Genomic DNA, 21,974 nt, shown 5'->3' with positions numbered 1-21,974 from the left:
AGGCAGGTGGATCACTCAAGGTCACGAGTTTGAGACTTGCCTGGCTAACACACTGAAATCCCGTCTGTACTTAAAATACAAAAATTAGCCAGGCATGGTGGCACACGCCTGTAATCCCAGCTACTTGGAAGGCTTAGGCAGGCGAATGACTTGAACCGAGGGAGAGGTTACAGTCAGCCAAGATCATGCCACCGTACTCCAGCCTGGGCAACAGAGTGACTCTGTCTGAAAAAAAAAAAAGAAACTAGAGGAAAAAACAGCAGCAGTCTGAAAGACTACAGAAAAGCAGAGACACTGAGGTCACAAAGCTAAAGGAAGAAGACTTTACAAGCAACTTAACAGCATCAAGATAAAACAGAAGCCAGGGGATGGAGACTTTTGAAAAGGACATTTGGCAATTATCATCTTCCTACTAGGAAACCTCACACTCTCTACACTGTATGATGCAGTGCTGTACAGGTATGGGGCAATTAATAAAAGTCAATACATATAAATATACACACCTTTAACAGTATCTCTCTTTATGAAAGTTTTACTAAATATGCTTACAGAAATAAATTCTGAAAGCAGAACATTGCAAGAAAATATATAATAACAGGGCAGGAGTTTTCTCAAAAGCTTCCTTACTTTCAAATGCTTACCTGAAACATTTGTTTCTCAATTTTGTCAAGTAAGAGCCTTGGAATATTAATAGCAACATTAGTTCCATCTAAAGCATATTGGTTAACAAGACTAAGAACCGAACTAACAATTTCTCTCTCTTTTTCCAAAAACACGAGTGTTTCATTCACTGAAGACCACAAAGATCGAACCTTTAAAAACAGAAAGAAAATATTAAAGTCCACACATAATCTATACATATATTTTAAAACTGTAAATATATGTTCACTCTTACTAACAAATTTCCTAGGATGATTTCTAGTAAGAAAATTAAATAATTATATTTTAATAGTTTTTAAAAACTGATACTACTTCCAAAGAGACTTTTTAAAAAATGTATCAGGAGAATCGAGCTCACTATAATTTTCAAACAAATCTAAGACATTTTTTTTTTTTAACAGATGGGGTGTTGCTATGTTGCCCAGGCCGGAATCAAACTCCTAAGCTCATGCAACCTTCCCACATCAGTCTCCCAAGTAGCTGGGACTACAGGCACGCACCACTGCACCCAGCTCCAAATCTAAGAAACTTTATACCACCAAGAGACAATTCACATTTTCTTTTCTGAGACGGAGTTTCGCTCTTGTTACCCAGACTGAAGTGTGATGGCGTGATCTCAGCTCACCACAACCCCCGCCTCCCAGGTTCAAGCGATTCTCCGGCCTCAGCCTCCCAAGTAGCTGGGATTACAGGCATGCGCCACCACACACAGCTAATTTTGTATTTTTAGTAGAGACGGGGTTTCTACTGTTAGTCAGGCTGGTCTTAAACTCCCCACCACAGGTGACCCGCCTGCCTCGGCCTCCCAAAGTGCTGGGATTACAGGCATGAACCACCACACCCAGCCACAATTAGCATTTTCTATATATGACATGTAATCAATCTAATGACAATCATTCAGGGAGAAACAATTTTTAAAAATTTTCAAGAGGAAAAAACTACTACATCTCAATTTTAAGTAACTCAGTTTGAGGAAAGTTAAAGTGTGAAAAATTACACCTCATTAAAAGCAAAAAATCTTAGGCATACACTAATCCTATATTCATTAGAACATTTAGGCAGGCACAGAGGCACATACCCACAATCCCAGCTACTCAAAAGACTGAGGCACTAGAATCCCTTAAGCCCAGGATCCTTACAAAAAAAAAAAATACACACACACACACACACATATGTTCATACAATATCTATTTGTAATAATCAAAAAGTAGAAACAACCCAAAGGTTCATCTAGAATTAAAAGGGCACAATGGTGCTATATTCATAAAATAGAACACTACACAGCAATGAGAATAAACACTACAATTACAAACAACAGAACAGCATGGATAAATTCATAAACAATGTTGAGTCAAAGTCAGACACAAAAAAATATATTCTATATAGTCCCATTTATATAAAGTTCAAAAACAGGCAAAACTAATCTTTAGTGTAACAGGTGAACAGTGTTTCCCCACGGGAGGAAACAGTTCAAGGATTCTAGGGTGCTGGTAACATTCTATTCCTTAAACAATATTGGTTGCATGAGCGTGTTCACTTTGTAAAAATTTGTCAAGCTGCCGCCAGGTGCAGTGGCTCACACCTGTAATCCCAGCACTTTGGGAGGCCGAGGCGGGTGGATCACGAGGTCAAGAGATCGAGACCATCCTGGTCCACATGGTGAAACCCGTCTCTACTAAAAATACAAAAAATTAGCTAGGCATGGTGGTGAGTGCCTGTAATCCCGGCTACTCAGGAGGCTGAGGCAGGAGAACTGCCTGAACCCAGGAGGCAGAGGTTGCGGTTAGCCGAGATCGCGCCATCGCACTCCAGCCTGGGTAACAAGAGCAAAACTCCGTCTCAAACAAAACAAAACAAAAAATTGTCAAGCTATACACTAATGATTTACACATTTTTTGGATATATGTTATGCTTTAATCGAATTTACAAAAGAGGGAGGGAGGTAGGGAAATACCATAATTATACACATGTTCTTCCTGCATAATACAAATACAATATTAAATATCTCTAATTAGTTCACTTTTTTTCTTTTCTATTTTTTTTGAAACAGGGTCTCGCTCTGTCACCTAGGCTGGAGTGCAGTAACACAGTCTCAGCTCACTGCAACCTCTGCCTCCCAGGTTCAAGTGACTCTCATGCCTCAGCCACCCAAGTAGCTGGGACTACAGGCAAGCGCCCCCAGACCTGGCTATAAGAGTCCGACAGACTCAGCAAACACTGCATATCACAGAATTTAAAAAGATTAAATGTCTCCTTTCAAAAGTTGTCTCACCTTTTGAATTTTTTCTTCTATATTACTGTGGTCATCATAGGGTTCCATTCTAATAAAAATTAAATAATTAGTCATATGAAAAAAATCACATGGTAATTTTAATATCCAAAGAGCTACTTAGTCTGCAACCCACCCACCAACAACTACTCCAACAAAAAATAAAATTTAATCGGAAACCAATAATAATTTATTAGAAGAACTAGACTAGAAGTCATAACTATGTTCTATCCTATCATCATCTGACTATTGATACATTATTTTAATTAATGTTTGTGGGACTCTGTTTCCTCACCTGTAAAATGCAAGAGCTAAGTTAGTATCTAAGGCAACTTCTAGCTCTAAAAGTCACTTACTTCTTTATTTGGTTTTCCAGTCCTACACATTCAGATCTCAAGTTTCGTACATGCTTAACTAATAATCTGCAAGAAAACACACAAAATGACAACTATAATATCATTACAATTAATTAGTATAGCCCACTTCTCTATTTTCCCTTTGCTTATCCTTGCTCAGGGCCTCTGGGTACAGCCGCCAGTAAGCTAAAGGACTCTAAACACTCTTTAACTATCATACAAGTGATCCAACATACAGGCTCCTACTGAGATACACCTAGGTTAGTGTATCTTCTCTAATTAGAATGATGGGGATTAGTAAGAAGGACTCTGCCCTTATCCTCATCTCACATACCCAGGGAATAAATTTAAATAATATCTAATACAGTCAGGCAACAACATTTCAGTTAATTTCAAAGGATTCTATAGCTTTAGTAATAGACAACAAAGCATTCTACAAAATTACCCTATCCCAGTATTTTGGGAGGCTGGGGCAGGAAAATTGCTACAGGCCAGGAGTTTGAGACCAGCCTGGCAATAAAGCAAGACACTGTCTCTACAAAAAAATTTAAAAACTAGCTGGGTGTAGTAGCACAGGTCTGTACTTCCAGCTACTCAAAAGCTAAGGTGAGAAGATAACTTGGGCCCAGGAGATCAAGGCTGCAGTAAGCCAAGATCGTGTCACTGCACTCTAGTAGCTAAAACAGAGCAAGACCCCATCTCTAAAATAAATTTTATAATAAAAAAAAATTATATACAACTCATACTTTGAGAGTAACAGCCTTGTCAGTCTTGTTTAATTCTGTAATACCAATATTTAAACAATATGACACTTAGATGAAACTCTAAGAAAAAAAGATATGCTAAATAGATGAACCTAAATATAAAATAGATTAAGTGCTTAAAAAAAATTATGACTACCCACCTGAAACAATATCTACTTCATGAAATATCCACTGATCAGACTAATAGACATTAAAAGTAATATACTAGCCAGGTTCAACCCTATAATCCCAGCACTATGGGAGGCCGCAAGCGGATCACCTGAGGTCAGGAGTTTGAGACCAGCCTGGCCAACATGGCAAAATCCTTTCTCTACTAAAAATACAAAAATTAGCTAGGCAAGGTGACAGGTGCCTGTAATCCCAGCTACTCAGAAGGCTGAAGCAGGAAAATCACTTGAACCCCGGAGGTGGAGGTTGCAGTGAGCCGAGATCATGTCACTGCACTCCAACCTGGGCAACAGAATGAGACTCTGTCTCAAAAAAAAAAAATATATATATATATATAATACACTATGGCAATATGGAAAAATTTACAAAATAAAATACCAAGATAAAAAGGATACAAAATAAAATAAACTCTACAATTACAACTTTAAAATATATTTCCCTATTTTACAAAGCACATATGAAAAATTAACCTTTTAAACTAAAGTGAGCGGGCACAAATGGTTCATGCCTGTAATCCCAGCACTTTGGGAAGCCAAGGCAGGTGGATCGCTTGAGGTCAGGCATTCGAGACCAGCATGGCCAACATGGCAAAACCCTACTGCTACTATAAAGAGAAAAAAACATAGCCGGGCATGGTAGCAGGTACCTATAAACCCAGCTACTCGGGAGGCTGAGGCATGAGAATCCTTTGAACCCACAATGTGGAGGTTGCAGTGAGCCAAGATCGCACCACTGCAACAGAGCAAGACTCTCTCAAAACAAATAAATAAACCAAAGTGATCTTTTCCTTTTCTCTAAACTTGTATTTATAATATGCGTCAAGTTTTAAAATATTTTATGCCAAAGTTATCTGACTATGTCCAGGCACAGTGGCCCATGGCTGTGATCCCAGCACTTTGGGAAGCTGAGACAGGTAGACAGCTTGAGCTCAGAAGTTTGAGGTCAGCTTGGACAACATGGTGAAACCTCATCTCTATTAAAAATACAGAATTGGCTGGGCATGGTGGCCTGTGTCTGTAATCTCAGCTACTCTGAAGGCTGAGGTGGGAGGATGACTTAAGCCTAGGAAGCAGAGGTTGCGGTGAGCCAACATCATGCCACTGCATTCCAGCCTGGGAGCCTGGGGGACAGAGCCAGACCCCAGATAGAAAAAAAAAAAAAAAATGACAGAAAAACAAATAAGCTCACTCACTTAAAAAAAAAAAAAGGAAGAAGAAGGAGAGAGAGACCACACACCGTGGCTCACACCTGTAATATCCCAGCACTTTGGGAGGCCAAGATGGGTGGATCACCTGAGGTCAGGAGTTCGAGATCAGCCTGACCAACGTGGAGAAACCCCATCTCTACTAAAAATACAAAATTAGTGGAGTATGGCGGCACACGCCTGTAATCCTGGCTACCCAGGAGGTTGAGGCAAAAGAATCACTTGAACCTGGGAGGTGGAAGTAGTGGTGAGCCTAGATCATGACATTGCATTCCAGCCTGCGCAGCAAAAGCAAAAGTCCATCTCAAAAAAAAGAAGTTATCTGACTTTAAAATGCAAACATGATTGCCAGGGTTTTGACATAGGCATAGATTATTTCTACTGGTTATATTGGTGACATCTGTTCAAACGAAAGAAATTATTTTCTAACTATCAAGGTACTACTTACTGTGCATTTTCCTGATATTTTTGGGTAACACAATCTTCTCTTTGTAAAATTTGTAAAAATCTGCTACGTGCTAAATGGCATCTGGCAATGCATTTGTGCAAGTCCTGTGGTTTTAAGTTAAATGTCTCTGCAAAACGATGAGAAGAATCTATATGGAACACAAATAAGATTATAGAAAACAGGCTGGTCTGATAGTAGCAGGTTATCAGAATTTAACATTAGTATCAATCAAGTTGGTATACAATCTCCGACTAAATTTGATTGACTGTTTTAAAAAAGAAAAGGAAAACAGACTTACAAGCTAATAAATACCAAAAATGTTGAACTTTAATATTAAGAAACCAACATCATGTAACTAACAACTCCCCAAAAGCCAGTATACTACTAACATATAACAATACAACTAATGTTTTGTTTTGGTTTCTGGGTTGTTTTCTTGAGACAAGGTCTTGCTCTCTTGCCCAGGCTGGAGTGCAGTGGCACAAGCATAGCTCACTGCAGCTTCAACCTGAGTTCAAGCAATCCTCTCACCTCGGCCTCCCAAGTGGCTGGGACTACAAGCACATGCCACCATGCCCATCTAGTTCTTTTTTATCTTTTGTAGAGACTGATTCTCAAGGTGTTGCCCAAACTAGTCTTGAACTCCTAAATTCAAGGGATCCTCCTGTCTCAGCCTCCCAAGTGATGGGATTACAGGTCGCCACACCCAGCCTGATACAACTAATGTTAAGAAAAGTAAGATGACTTTTTCTTTTTTGGCCTGGAGTCTTGCTCTGTTGCCAGGCTGAAGTGTGTAGTGGCACGATCTTGGCTCAGTGCATCACTGCAACCTCTGCCTCCTGAATTCAAGCAATCCTCCTGCCTCAGCCTCTCGAGTAGCTGGGACTACAGCCATGCCACCAAGCCCAGCTAATTTGTGTATTTTCAGTCAAGATGGCGTTTCACCATGTTGGCCAACCTGTCTCGAACTCCTGACCTCAGGTGATCCACCCACCTCAGCTTCTCAAAGTGCTGGGATTACAGGTGTGAGCCAAAACTCCCAGCCAAAATGACCTTTTTATAAAGTAGGCAACTATAAAAGATTTCTAAAGGTGAGTTATTTTATTTTATTTATTTTTTTGAAACAGAATCTCATTCTGTTGCCCAGGCTGGAGTGCAGTGGTACAATCTGAGCTCACTGCAAACTCTGCCTCCCAGGTTCAAACGATTCTCCTGCCTCAGCCTCCCGAGTAGCTCGGACTACAGGCGCATGCCACCACACCCAGCTAATTTTTCTATTTTTGGTAGAGATGGGTTTTCACCATTTTAGCCATCTCTTGACCTCATGATTTGCCCACCTTGGCCTTCCAAAGTGCTGGGATTACAGCTGTAAGTCACCAAGCCCAGTCCAAGGTGAGTTATTTTACACACTTAAAAATTTTCAGAGTCCATCTACCTAAAAAAATTCTTACTGTAATTTGAGGTATCTATAAATACTGCATTTATTTATAGATATCTCAAATTATAGTAAGAGCTACTTTGCGTCCAAACAATCTTTTAACAAAGGAATAAAGTCAACATAAAAAAGTAAGAGGAGATCACATCATCTCCTTTGCTGCCATCAGTTTACTTTTCCTCCTAGTGAGACTGAAAGGACAACATAACCAAATAAAACCCTTGTTCATTTCATAAGCAATTCTTCACTGTATTACTAATAACCAAAGTAGAACTACGAACAACCCACGTAAACATTTCAGAGTTAGGTTTTACCTGTAATAAATGTAATAACTCCTACTTTAACATGGCTCAATACAACAAAAATTTGAGTATTCTGAGGCCAGGCATGGTGGCTCAAGCCCATAATCCCAGCCCTTTGGGAGGCCAAGGTGGGTGGATCAGCTGAGGTCAGGAGTTCAAGACCAGCCTGACCAACATGATGAAACCCCATCTCTATTTAAAAAATAAAAATAAAAAATTTTTAAAATACGAGTATTCTGAAAATCAGGGAATTCCACACTGTATTTAACGTTGCTTATCCAGGTCATAGTATTGCCTCAAAGAAACCACCAGAATTTCTAAATATTTAACAGGAAATGAGTTTACTGAATTTAGAAGTTATCTAGAGACTGAACATGTTGACTGGAATTAGTTTAAATCTAGAACATATTTTATATAAAATAGTTTGCATTACATGTAATTTGGGCAGATCATCCACTAGCAGAAAAAATGCAAACATTCTTATATTACATTTGTAATACCAGCACTTTGGGAGGCCAAAACAGAAGGATTACTTGAGACCAGGAGTTCAAATCAAAACCAGCCTGGGCAAAATAGAAAGATCCACCCATCTACAAAAATAAATAATTTTTCTTTTTTCTTTTTTGAAGTTAAGTCTGCTCTATCACCCAGGCTGGAGTGCAGGGGCACAATTTTGGCTCACTGCAACCTCCCTCTCCCATGTTCAAGCAATTCTCATGCCTCAGCCTCCCAAGTAGCTGGGATTACTGGCACCCGCCACCATACCTAGGTAATTTTTGTATTTTTTTTTTTTTTAATGTTTAAAGACAGGGTTTCACCATATTGGTCAGGATGGCCTCGAACTCCTGACGTCAGGTGATCCGCCTGCCACAGCCTCCCAAAGTGCTGGGATTACAGGCGTGAGCCACTGCGCCAGGCAATTTTTGTATTTTTTATTAGAAACAGGATTTCATCATGTTGGCCAGGCTGGTCTCAAACTCCTCACCTCAAGTGATCTGTCTGCCCTGGCCTCACAAAGTGCTGGGCTTACAGTCATGGAGCCACCACATCCAGTCAAAAAAAAAAAAATTTTTTTTTAAATTACAAATTGCTCCTAAACATGAAACAATTTTCAACCTCACTAATAAGAGAAATATAAATTAAAACTATACTGAGATTCCACTGTAACCTATCAAACTGAAGAGATAAAAATGTCTGATCATTTACTTGGTACATTCTCAGGAATTATGGGTTAAAGAAAAAAATTAAATAAATAAAAATGTCTGATTATATACTATTAATGAGCCTTTCGGAAAACAGATATTATCCATACACTAGTAATAAAAGTATCAATTGTTGCTGGGCACAGTGGCTGACACCTATAATCGCAGCACTTTAGGAGGGCGAGGCAGGAAGACTGCCTGATCACAGGAGTTCAAGACCAGCCTGGGAAATATGGGTGACCTCTGTATTTAAAAAAAAAAAAAAAAAAATTTTAAAGAAAATGTTTCCCAACCCTTGTATTAGAACCTGATAAAATGGCCAGGTGCAGTGGCTCACGTCTGTAATCCCAAAACTTTGGGAGGCCAAAGTGGGCAGATCACAAGGTCAGGAGATCCGAAATCATCCTGGCTAACACAGTGAAACCCTGTGTCTACTAAAAATACAAAAAAATTAGCTGAGCATGGTGGCAGGTGCCTATACTCGCAGCTACTCAGGAGGCTGAGGCAGGAGAATCACTTGAACCTGGGAGGCAGAGGTTGCAGTGAGCCAAGATGGTGCCACTCCAGCCTGGGCAAGAGAGAGAGAGACTCATCTCAAAAAATAATAATAAAATAATATGAATAGTAACTATGTTCATTATGAGAAGACTGCAAAGTCCAGTTCCAGTGGAATATTAACAATTTCCTTCTTGGGGTACATTAATGTTGTAACTTACTTTGCTTTTACTAAAATGTTTTCATGATTTAAAAATTCGAAAGAATAAAAATTTAAGAATCAAAACATAAGAAACTTTTATAAATTGAACTTACTTTTAGAACTGGATTTAATATATTTCATCGCAACAAATCTTGCAAAATGATACATCAGATGAATAAACTTAGGACCACCAGGAGAAAGAAATAGTGAACCAACAACTTGAGGAAAGCTACTTCCACATTCACCCTATGAAGAAATAAGACGATTTGAAGATATTAACAGTAGCTCTTACATTTACATCACACTATTTTTTTTGAAGGGTGTGACAATCTTGCAGTAGAAGCCCGACATTTTCATGAGCACTACGCTGAAGGTTGCCATGGGGCTCCCCAGTGCCTCTTCATAGCAGTGCTTTGGACATATCCAACTTTGTAGCAGAATGTAAAGCAATCCAAGGGGATAAGGCCCTCATCGCCCTCAGCCCACGGTCTTCTCATCATAATTTTTTTTTTTTGAGCTGCAGTTTTGCTCACTGCCAAGGTTGGAGTGCAATGGTTCAATCTTGGCTCACCAAAACCTCTGCCTCCCAGGTTCAATGATTCTCCTGCCTTCCTCCCCAGTAGCTGGGAATACAGGCGTGTACCACCATGCCTGGCTAAAGTTGTATTTTTAGTAGAGACAGGGTTTCACCATGTTAGTAAGGCTGATCTCAAACTCCTGACCTCAAGTGATCTGCCCGCCTTGGCTTTCCAAAGTGCTGGGATTATAGGTGTGAGCCACCACGCCCGGCCAGTCATCATACTATTTTTGAAGCATCAAAGAATTTGATCAGGGCTGGGTGTGGCTCATGCCTATAATCCCAGCATTTTGGGAGGCCGAAGCGGTTGGATCACTAGAGGTCAGGAGTTCAAGACCAGCCTGGCCAACATGGTGAAACCCCATCTCTACTAAATACACAGAAATTATCTGGGTGTTATGTGGCTGTAATCCAAGCTACTCGGGAGTCTGAGGTGGGAGAATCCCTCAAACCTGGGAGACGGAGGCTACAGTGAGCCGAGATTGCACCACTGCACTCTAGCCTGGGCAAATGAACGAGACTGCATCTCAGAAATAATAATAATAATAATAATGAATTTGATCAGGATTATTCTATTTAAACCACAAGTTAAATGTTTTACCTTTTCTAAACTCTAAGTGGACCTGGTCAGAAAAAACAACTATAATACAGACACAATCATTGATACTATCTGGGGAAACAAACTATAATAATACATGGTTGGTTGAAAAAGTTTGCTTTAAACAGAAACTGTGCTCGAAACGCTCAAGAACTCTAAAACCTACTTTCAGTGCACCTGGCCAGCAAAGCTGGTTTCTTCGAAATACATAGAATCCCAACCAAAACCCATCAAAGTAGACTATTCTAACTAATATTTTCTTGCTTATACTGTTAGCATTAAAGCATTAAAAAGATTTCTAAAAAGTTAGGAGTTAAAGTCATTTTTAACTTCTTAAAGTCTGTATCTTCTAACAAAAAGAATACTTACAGAAATCCTTTTTATCCATTCATAGCAATGTTTTCGGAATTCAGTATCACTTTTTTGGTCAAATGGGGGCCAACAAAATCTGGAAAACAAAAATAAAAGCATTAGGATTATGCACAACAATAGCAAAAAAAAAGGCAATCTCAGCAAAGTTTGTTTTTTGTTTTTGTTTTTGTTTTTTGTAGAAGAGCTGGGAAAGCACTTGTCTCCTTTATTGAATATCTGCAGGAGGCACCGCTGCACTGACCAGGCAGCAGAGAAGAAAGCAGGCAGGCCATGGGAGGTAGGGGAGCATGAAGCAGGAGATGCCCACCCTCATTTCCAGTCCTTGAAAAATTGCTTGAAGATGGGAGTCTCACTCACCGCCCTGGGGCAATATCTCCACCTGAGTGTTGAGGGCATACCACATGTGCAAGATGAAGCCCTCAGCCACTTGCAGGTTTGCCTGCCGCTCCTTCTCATTCGCTTTTCGTCCCTTCCAGATATAGATCTTGCCACAGAGCCCATTGTCCAGCACAGAGCAGTCATCAGACATCAGCAGTTCGGGGAAAAAGGGACTGGAGTCAGCCACCTTGGTCAGGTTCATCTGTCCAGTGACATCAGAGACCTTATACAGAGCCATGGCCTGGGCATTTGTCTGGTCAGCTGTGAGGTCTTCCTCGGGGTTGCCCTCCTTGAGAGAAGGCTTGGGGCCCAGAACCTGGATCATCTCATAAGGCTCCTCCCCATCAGTGACAATCTCCACCTGGGCCTTGCCCTGTCGCTCACTGTCCCGGATGGCCAGGGCCAGGTCTCTCGCCTTGCTGCGTTCCAGGATGTTGGACTTTCCACCACATCAGGCAAAGATGTTCTGGCCCAGGTCCAGGATGAAGCAGTCCCCCATGTTGAAGCTGTCCCAGCTCACTGCCCACTCAGTGGCATGGATGTTCTTCTCCCCTTCACCTGGTAGAGTTTCTTGACGGCAGCTGGGCCTCCTGAGGAGGTCTTGTGAAATGCTGACTCCACACCACCTTCCTGGTACTTGAGGCCCTGTGGGAAGTAGCTCATGAAGAGATTGGACTCACTGCCCTGCACCTCACGGTGCTGCACAGGCCGCTCTCCCAGCAGTGTGTTGAGGTGCACAGCCAGCACAGCACAGGACCCCCGCTCATGCCAGGATGACTGCTGGCCTATCCACAGGTGCAGATGGGAAACCTCTTCTGGGCCATTGTACAGCAGTAGGTAGAAGTCCCCGAGGAGACGCCCTGGTTCTCTCACGCCACAGGCACTGGCTTCAGCTTCTCCACCCTCCACATATGCAGGCCTGGATCCCACACTGAGGCTGAAAATGGAGAGCCACTCTGGGGAATGGCTGCGTACGTGCTGTTTTCAGATCTGCCAAGGCCTTGATCCCACAGCAAATTTTTTAAAACTCAAACTTATTTCCCATACCAGAAATATTAACATGTGGCCAGGCACAGTGGCTGACCTGAGATCACTTGAGACCAGTCTGGCCAACACGGAAAAATCCCATCTCTACTAAAAATACAAAAATTAGCTAGGCATAGTGGTATGCACCTCTAGCCTCAGCTACTTGGGAGGCTAAGGCATGAGTATTGCCTGAACCCAGCAGGTGGAGGCTGCAGTGAGCCAAGATGGCACCACTGCACTCTAGCCCTGTTAACAGACTGAGACCTTGTCTTAAAAGAAAAAAAATTAAAGCGAAACGAATTAAAGCTAACATTCTTAGATAACAGATAGAGAGACACCAACCTGTAAGAAACTATTATTTTTTTTTTGAGATGGAGTCTCCCACTGTCTCCCAGGCTGGAGTGCATCTGCTCACTGAAACTTCTGCCTCTCAGGTTCAAGTGATTATCCTGCCTCAGCCTCCCGAGTAGCTGGGATTACAGGTGCCCACCACCAGGCCTAACTAATTTTTTGTATTTTTAGTGGAGATGGGGTTTCACCCTGTTGGCCTGCTGGATCTCAAACTCCTGACCTCAAGTATTCTAGCTACCACAGCCTCCCAAAGTGCTGGGATTACAGACGTGAGCCACCACACCTGGCTGAACTTTTTCTATTTATAAATATCTATAGGACTGAGTTGGGTTTCATACAAATAACTAAAATGGATTAAATGAAAGAATGAACAGCTATTAAAATTGCTGAAAATTAGCTAAACACAACAATCTCAATGGATCCCCTGGACTAGTGCATAAAGATAATATTAAAAAATTAGTAAATTAAGCCTGGAAAGAAACAGTAATTTGCCAGAGAGAAACATAAACAGATACATTTGAAGAGAAGAAAAGAATTGGCATGAAAGATTACGACTCCTAGAGATAATCTTTATCATCATACTGTGGGTGCTACTTTTTTGTAGCTAAACAACAAGACAGAAAAACACGAAAATGAGAAGTTTTGCTTCAATTTTGGTTCAAAAATATTAGGGTTTAAAATTTACCTTTTGCTTTTCTTTCACAGTTTTTTCAAAATTTTTATTCTGAAAAATAATTATTGAAGGCCTCATACTTTTTCTATAATTATATTCAGTATTCCCAGAAAAAAATTGAGCATACATAGGGAACAAAAAGACTAAAAAGCTAGAATGTCAATAGTGATACACTCTGGTTGATGGGTTTAGAAAGAACTTTTGGCCGGGCGCGGTGGCTCACACCTATAATCCCAGCACTTTGGGAGGCCAAGGCGGGTAGATCATGAGGTCAAGATATAGACCATCCTGGTCAACATGGTGAAACCCCGTCTCTACTAAAAATAGAAAAATTAGCTGGGCATGGTGGCGCACGCCTGTAGTCCCAGCTACTCGGGAGGCTGAGGCAGGAGAATTGCTTGAACTCAGGAGGCGGAGGTTGCGGTGAGCCAAGATCGCGCCATTGCACTCCAGCCTGGGTAACAAGAGCGAAACTCCATCTCAAAAAAAACAACTTTCATATTTTTCTTTTTTTTTTTTTAAAGACAGGGTTTCACCATGTTGGCCAGGCTTGTGTTGAACTCCTAACCTCAAGTGTTCCACCTGCCTCGGCCTCCCAAAGTGCTAGGATTACAGGTGTGAGCCACCGCGCCTGGCCAATTTTTACATTTTTCTATACTTTCTGAATTACTTAAAATGAGCCATAATGTTGATAATCAGGAAAGAAACTAAAAATCTATTTTTATTTGGACAGAAGAAGTTCTGTACCTTAATAATAGGTAATTCCAAAAAAGGATCCACCTATTCTCCTGCATACTCAGAACTTCAAATAAAAGCAAAATATTCAAAACAGATTATCAAAAAAAAAAAATAATGCCCTAAGTAATAGATCTACTTGTTGACTCTCAATATAAAAGCTTGATGGCACAATATAAATATCAAAATAAATTTGAACACTTTTTTAGATAGAAGAAACACAAATCACATGCATGCAAAATAACTGAGAACTGAGACTAGTGGGTTTTTACATGTTTATCTCCTTCTTGAACTATTTAATATTCAACATTCAACAGCATATAACAATAGGGTAAATGTAACGAGAATGATTTTTGCCTACAGCAATTGATGATTTAATATATACGTCACTGAAAAAAGAATAAGGATTTACAGAGACCCGTATAGACAAAACAGCACTGCCTATAGGCAAAGTAATAAGGTGTAGAGTACTGAACAAAAAAAAAGGCAAAATCAAGTTCATACAGATTGATAACAGTTAATTGTTTTGCAAGAATAATTTGCTTAATTATTAAGACCATGAAGAATGTTAAGAACTATATAAAATTAAAACTATGTTACTTATAAAATAAACAATGATTTTAAAATAGGTACCAAAGAAAAAAAATCACTCGGATCTATAAAGATTAAGTATTAAATGTGTTAAGACTCAAATCTGAATTTTGTACTATTCATTCAAAACAATGGGCAAAGGCCAAGCTGAAATTCTGCCTTATATTAAAACACAGTCCATTTTCAAATTTGGAAAGAAACTTAAGAAAATAAAATTATTTTTCCTTACTTGAAAACTTCTTTGGTGAGAGACTGGTCCAGTATTTCAAACAAAAAATAAGAAACTATATGAAAGGCATCACGGTTCAGCTTGTCAAACATGTTCCTAGGGGTTAAAAATGAAATAGAAGTAGAAAATGAAAAAGAAAATAGTTAATAAACTAAACATCATCAAAAGGAGTTTGACACAAATTAATGTCTTAATTCCAGGAAGACAAGGCAAATTAATTTTTCATATTCATGTAGATGTTATAACCAATTAAAAACATACAAGCTTTTGTTTCCTAATTCCGAAAATAAAAATTCAATAGAAGACCGGCAGAACTTGCTTTAATAAAAACACTCTACAGAAAAGGAAGGAAAATCTAATTCGAGATAGAATAGCAGTAAATAATTAATATTTATTAAGAGTTTCCAGCCGGGTGCGGTGGCTCACGCCTATAATCCCAGCACTTTGGGAGGCAGAGGTGGGTGGATCATGAGGGCAAGAGATCAAGACCATCCTGGTCAACAAGGTGAAACCCCGTCTCTATTAACAATACAAAAATTAGCTGGGCATGGTGGTGCACGCCTGTAGTCCCAGCTACTTGGGAGGCTGAGGCAGGAGAATTGCTTGAACTGGGAAGGTGGAGGTTGCAGCGAGCCGAGATTGTACCATTGTACTCCAGTCTGAGTAACCGCGAAACTCCATCTCAAAAAAAAAAAAAAAAGAGTTTCCTAGGCCGAGAGTGGTGGCTAACGCCTATAATCCCAGCACTTTGGTAGGCCGAGGCAGGTGGATCACGAGGTCAAGAGATTGAGACCATCCTGGTCAACAAGGTGAAACCCCATCTCTACTCAAAATACAAAAAGTAGCTGGGCATGGTGGTGTGCACCTGTAATCCCAGCTACTTAGGAGGCTGAGGCAGGAGAACTGCTTGAACCCGGAAGGTGGAGGTTGCGGTGAGCCGAGACCGTGCCACTGCACTCCAGTCTGGGTAACAACAGCGAAACTCTGTCTCAAAAAAAAAAGAAAAAGTTTCCTATTTGCCAAGCATTCTTTAAGCCTTCTATAGGCAGTAACTTAGCCAACCTTCACTTCTATCACATACCACCTACCTTAACACAAATTATTTTACTTAATCCTAATGACACTAGATAGATAGTGGTTTGATTATCTTCATAATACAGATGAGGAACCCTAAATTTAGAGGTTAGAAATTTGCCCAAAATCGCTTAACTAGAAAGTAGAAAAGTACTAATTTGAAATACGTCCCCTCACCCTAGAGCTCAGGGTCTTCACTACTAGATTTTTACTCCCAGAACCATCTTTATAATACAATGCTGGCATTAGTTTTCATTATTCCAATTACCCTAATTAATCAAAACAAAGCCTAAAAGGAATAAAATGTGAAAACAGAAACAGAGTAACACTAAAGCCTTTAAGAAATGTCACACCACTGCCAGGCGTGGTGGCTCACGCCTATAATCCCAGCACTTTGGGAGGCCGAGGCAGGTGGATCACGAGGTTAAGAGATCGAGACCATCCTAGGCAACAAGGTGAAACACCGTCTCTACTAAAAATACAAAAATCAGCTGGGCATGGTAGTGCACGCCTGTAGTCCCAGCTACTTGGGAGGCTGAGGCAGGAGAATTGCTTGAACTCAGAAGGTGAAGGCTGCGGCGAGCCGAGATCGTGCCATTGTACTCCAGTCTGGGTAACAACAGCAAAACTCCATCTCAAAGAAAAAAAATAAAAAAGAAATGTCACACAACTTTAAGGAATCAAGAGTTAACTTAAACGGCAAAGCATCAAATTTACTTCAAAAAATCAAATCAAGTGAATTTCTGACTCAGGAGTGATTACTATTCTCTTGCATAAGTTCCTATGCCTATCCATTTGTCAATTCTTTTGTCCTTAGAATGTCTCTATTCCCCAAGTAACACAAATGAAGTTCCATCTAACCCACTTCCTTACCATCTCTCAAACCTGTTGTTTTTTCAAAGTACTTTATCTTCTCTTTGACACTTATTGTAATCTGTAATAAGATCTTCGTTGAAGATTTCTTCCTTCACTAGACTTAAATTCTATAAGGAAAAATTTGTATCTATTCTGTTCACCATTCTATACCCAGGTCCAATACTGTGTTCAATAAATATTTGTTGAATGAACAAATAAATGAATCACCTCTTTTTATTCCTACTGCCACCTGAGTTTGAGGAAGGAGACCCAGGCATCTGGGATCACCTCTCCCTTGACCTCCACACTGCACTTCAATAAAAGAAAAGGCTGGCCAACTGTCGGTGCCTCTTGACTCACCTTCCTGTAATATAGCAGGCGTGGTATGGGGAAATCGCTCCAGAAGACACTGTTTTTACTTGAACAAGATCAAACCCCTAGCCCACTCTTCCATCTGGAGACCACAACCCTTTCACATGTAATTTAAACCCAGGACCCCCCCTTTTTTTTTTTTTTTGAGACAAGAGTTTTGCTGTTGTTTCCCAGACTGCAGAGTGGAGTGCAATGCCAAGATCTCGGCTCACCGCAACCTCCACCTCCTAGGTTCCAGCAACTCTCCTGCCTCAGCCTCCCGAGTAGCTGGGACTACAGGCGTGCACCATCACGCCCAGCTAATTTTTGTATTTTTAGTAGAGACGGGGTTTCACCTTGCTGCCTAGGATGGTCTTGATCTCTTTTTTTTTTTTTTTTTTTTTTTTAATTTTTTATTTGATTATAGGTTTTGGGGTACATGAGCAGAGCATGCGAGACAGTTGCGTAGGTACACACATGGCAGTGTGCTTTGCTTTTCTTCTCCCCTTCACCCACATTTGGCATTTCTCCCCAGGCTATCCCTCCCCACCTCCCCCTCCCACTGGCCCTCCCCTTTTCCCCCCAATAGACCCCAGTGTTTAGTACTCCCCTTTCTGTGTCCATGTGTTCTCATTTTTCATCACCCACCTATGAGTGAGAATATGTGGTGTTTCATTTTGGTCTTGATCTCTTAACCTCGTGATCCACCCGCCTCGGCCTCCCAAAGTGCTGGGATTATAGGCGTGAGCCACTGCGCCCACCCAGGACCCTTTCATATGTGATTTCTAAAACTGTAAACCCAAGACCCTTTCTTTCTTTCTTTTTTTTTTTTTTTGAGACGAAGTTTTGCTGTTTTTTCCCAGGCTGGTGTGTAATGGCTCCATCTCGGCTCACCACAACCTCCGCCTCCTAGGTTCAAGCAATTCTCCTGCCACATGTGGAGCCCAAAGCTCAGTGCCCTCACCATTCACCCTACAAGAGAATGTGTTGGCCCCCTGGACCCATGCTGTCAAATTCTACTCTTGTCTTTGTCCTATTTCTTTTCTCACTCCCTCATGGCCACTGGGACTCAGGGCACCCATATACAGGGTTAGGCTGCTTCCCAAGTTTTTTTTTTTTATTTTTAAGAGACAGGATCTCGCCCTGTTATCCAAGGTGGAATGCAGTGGTACAATCATAGCTCACTGTAGCCTCAAACTCCTGGGCTCAAGCAATCCTCCCACCTTGTCCTCCCAAAGCACTGGGATAACAGGTGTGAACCACCATGCCCAGCCTAATTATTTTTTTAAGAGACAGAGTCTCACTAAGTTGCCCAAGCTGGTCTCAAACTTCTGGCCAACAGCAATTTCCCACCTCAGCTTTCTGAGTAGCTGGATTTACAGGTGCATTGAGCAATTTTAAAAGTACCTTAGGCAGGGTACAGTGGCTCATGCCTGTAATCCCAGCACTTTGGGAGGCTGAGGTAGGAAGAGCACGAGCTCAAGAGTTCAAGACCAGCCTGACCAACATGGTGAAAACCCATCTCTACTAAAAATACAAAACGTAGCCTGGTGTGGTGGTGTATGCCTGTAGTCCCAGCTGCTCAGGAGGCTGAGGTAGGAGGATTGCTTGAGCCTAGGAGTTCTAGGCGGTAGTGCACTATGCTGACTGGTGTCCGCATTAAGTTCAGCGTTAATATGGTTACCTCCCGGAGAGGGGGATCACCAGGTTACCTAAGGAGCGGTGAACCAGCCCAGGTCGGAAACAGCAAGTCAAAACTCCCATGCTGATCAGTACTGGGATCGCACCTGTGAATAGCCACTGCACTCCAGCCTGGGCAACATAGCAAGACCCCTGTCTCTAAAAAAAAAAAATAATAATACATACAAAAATTAGCCAGCCGTGGTGGCGGGCACCTGTAATTCCAGCTACTCAGGAGAACTGCTTGAACCCAGGAGGCGGAGGTTGTAGGGAGCTGAAATCGCGACACTTCACTCCAGCCTAGGCGACACAGCAAGACTCCGTCTCAAAAAAAAAAAGGAAAAATAAAACAGATGAATGGATAAAGAAACTGTAGTATATATACACAATGGAACATTATTCAGCCACACAAAAAGAAGAAAATCCTGTCATCTGCATCAACATGGATGGAACTGGAGGTCATTATCTTAAGTGAAATAAGTCAGGCATGGAGAGACAAATATTACGTATTCTTACACGTGAAAGCAAAAAAAGTGGACCTCATGGAGGTAGAGAGTAGAATGGTGGTTAACACAGTTTAGGAAAGAAAGAGAGAGGGGGAGGGATGAACAGAAGTTGATTAATAGGTACAAAAATACAGTGAGAAGGAATTACTTCTAGTGTTCAGTAGTGCTGAAATGAAGTAATAGTTAACAATAATTTATTGTATATTTTAAAATAGCTAGAAGAGAACTGTAATGTTTCCAACACAAAGGAAAGATAAATGTCTGAGGGAATGGCTATCCCAGTTACCCTGATCTTATTCTTTTTTTTTTTTTGAGAGAGTTTCGCTCTTGTTGCCCAAGCTAGAGTGCAATGGCACCATACCAGCTCACCCCAACTGCCGCCTCCCAGGTTCAAGGATTCTCCTGCCTCAGCCTCCCAAGCAGCTGGGATTATAAGCATGCATCACCACACTGGGCTAATTTTGTATTTTTAATAAAGATGCGGTTTCCTCATGTTGGTCAGGCTGGTCTCAAACTCCAGACCTTCGGTTATCTGCCCACCCTGGCCTCCCAAAGTGCTGGGATTATAGATATGAGCCACCATGCCCAGCCTCTGATTCTTACACATTGTTTAAGTGTATCAAAATATCAAAAATTTTATATCCCAAAAATAGGTACAGCTACGATACATCAATAAAAGAAAACAGGCCAGGCTCAGTGGCTCGCATCAGTAATTCCAGCACTTGGGAGTGGCCAAGGCAGGGGGATCACTTGAGGCCAGGAGCTCAAGACCAGCCTGGACAACACACCGACCCTAGGCATGGTGCCATGGCCTGCAGTCCCAGCTACTCAGTAGGCTGAAGTGGGAGAACCACCTGAGCCCAGGAGGTGGAGGATGCAGTGAGCTGTGATCACACAACTGTACTCCAGCCTGGGTGACCGAGAGAAAACCTCTCTTAAAAAAAAAAAAAAAATGCCGGGTACAGTGCCTCACATCTGTCATCCCAGCACTTTAGAAGACCGAAGCAGAAGGACTGCCTGAGCCCAGGAATTTTGAGACCAGTCTGGGCAGCATGGTTAGCTATTATCTCTAAAATGATAACATATTTTTTAAGGAAAAAAGAAAGAAAAAACAAATTGATGGTGCATCCCTTCCAGTAACACACTGAAAAGGACTCTAAAGACACAGGGGTAGCTGGGCGCAGTGTGGGGGCCTGTAATCCCAGCTACTCGGGAGGCTGAGGCAGGAGAATTGCTTAAACTCAGGAGGTGGAGGTTGCAGTGAGCTGAGATCAGGCCACTGCCCTCCAGCCTGGGCAACAGAGTCAGATTCCGTATCCAAAAACAAAAACAAACAAACAGCTACTAGAAGAACTGAAATTTTATCATTTACAAAAGTTAAACAGATTGAGGAGAACAGAAGATAGCCAATGTATATATCCCAAATTCCTCCTGGCCTACAGTAAGAATGACTAAATAGAGATACTGGCTAAAGGTCATAAAACACAGAAATATAAACAGAGTCCTTTTCAGGGGGTTATTGGGAGAAATCCATAACCTTAACAGAAGTGGAAAAAGCAGTAAAGGGACTTTTACTTTCCATACTTTTCATTAAAAGGGTATTAGTTTTTAATACCCTTCTCTATTGTTTTATGCTAAGTCTAGCACGCCTTACTTTCCTAATTCAAAAAGTAAAAACTATAAAGTTAGACGTGTTTGTACTATGGTTTCCATGTTCTTCCACTACCACGCGCCATCCCTCCGACTACTCCACAGACCGTCCCTCCACCACCGAGGCCGAGTTCAGCTGCCCCTCCAGTTTTGCACTCAGCCCATCTGCTGACTTTCGCACTCCCCAGCAGAGCGCTTCCGGCACTCTTCCATTATTTACTGTCTGTCTCTGCCCCAAGGCTGGCGGCAACTGGGAGTAGGAACTTTGCAGCCAGTTCCTGGCACAAAGCAACCACTCAACCAACTGTGATTAATCAACCTCCGGGGTCTACAAAAGGGCGAGTCCCCCGGCGTCCTCCGGCTCAGCCTCCCTCGCCCCGCCGGCCTCGGTCTCCTTACACTCCGAGGTGCGTGTGCGACACGATCTTTCCGCAAGCAATGGTCGCCGGGCCTGGTTCGAAGCCGAGCGCCTGCAGATACATCCAGAGATGCTCCTTCTCGAAAGCGGTGACCGAGGCCGAGCTCATTATCGCGGTAGGCTCGGTGGCGGCAAAGAAAGAAAGCGGGATTCCTGGAGGGCCCTCAGGATCCCTCCCTACGGTCAGCCTGTGGCCGCGGCGGCCCTTCCATTGCCACCGCCTGCTCCTTCCTCGCCCGGAGCCATTTCGCCTCAAAGGGCCTTAGAGCCTCGGGGAAATTGAGCTGCTAACGGTATTGCGGCCACAACCGCCTCATCGAAACCGCCACAAACCGAGACTCCCGCCCTTATGGAAGAGCAGTGTGCGCCGGCGCCGCCAGGCTTCCGAGGAAGGAGGGACTTCCC

General features: G+C 41.9%; 1 protein-coding gene and 1 pseudogene across 19 annotated transcripts in view; both read right to left on the bottom strand.

Annotated features, from left to right (window-relative positions):
- Nucleotides 1-21,974, bottom strand: part of LOC100415051 (HAUS augmin-like complex subunit 6) — a 51,734-nt gene extending 29,760 nt beyond the window's left edge. For 3 of the 19 annotated variants that reach the window (XR_013534540.1, XM_078370069.1, XM_078370052.1), the window contains exons 1-9: nucleotides 21,551-21,974; nucleotides 19,182-19,319; nucleotides 15,036-15,131; nucleotides 11,050-11,128; nucleotides 9,619-9,751; nucleotides 5,870-6,017; nucleotides 3,286-3,351; nucleotides 2,933-2,981; nucleotides 642-812 (exon numbers count right to left, since the gene is read on the bottom strand). Coding sequence is in view for 17 of the 19 variants with exons in the window: in XM_078370069.1 (XP_078226195.1) it covers nucleotides 642-812; nucleotides 2,933-2,981; nucleotides 3,286-3,351; nucleotides 5,870-6,017; nucleotides 9,619-9,751; nucleotides 11,050-11,128; nucleotides 15,036-15,127 (738 nt within the window). In the remaining 2 variants the exon portion in view is untranslated. Of the gene's footprint in view, nucleotides 1-641; nucleotides 813-2,932; nucleotides 2,982-3,285; nucleotides 3,352-5,869; nucleotides 6,018-9,618; nucleotides 9,752-11,049; nucleotides 11,129-15,035; nucleotides 15,132-19,181; nucleotides 19,320-21,155 lie in introns of all 19 variants that reach the window. The other 16 variants (XR_013534535.1, XM_078370063.1, XM_078370034.1 and 13 more) reach the window with 10 other exon arrangements.
- Nucleotides 11,135-14,987, bottom strand: LOC144579381 (macrophage-capping protein pseudogene; annotated as a pseudogene).

Source organism: Callithrix jacchus, chromosome 1 (genome assembly GCF_049354715.1).
Source record: "Callithrix jacchus isolate 240 chromosome 1, calJac240_pri, whole genome shotgun sequence".
Classification (NCBI taxonomy): domain Eukaryota; kingdom Metazoa; phylum Chordata; class Mammalia; order Primates; family Cebidae; genus Callithrix; species Callithrix jacchus.
This window is presented reverse-complemented; position numbering and strand designations above follow the sequence as displayed.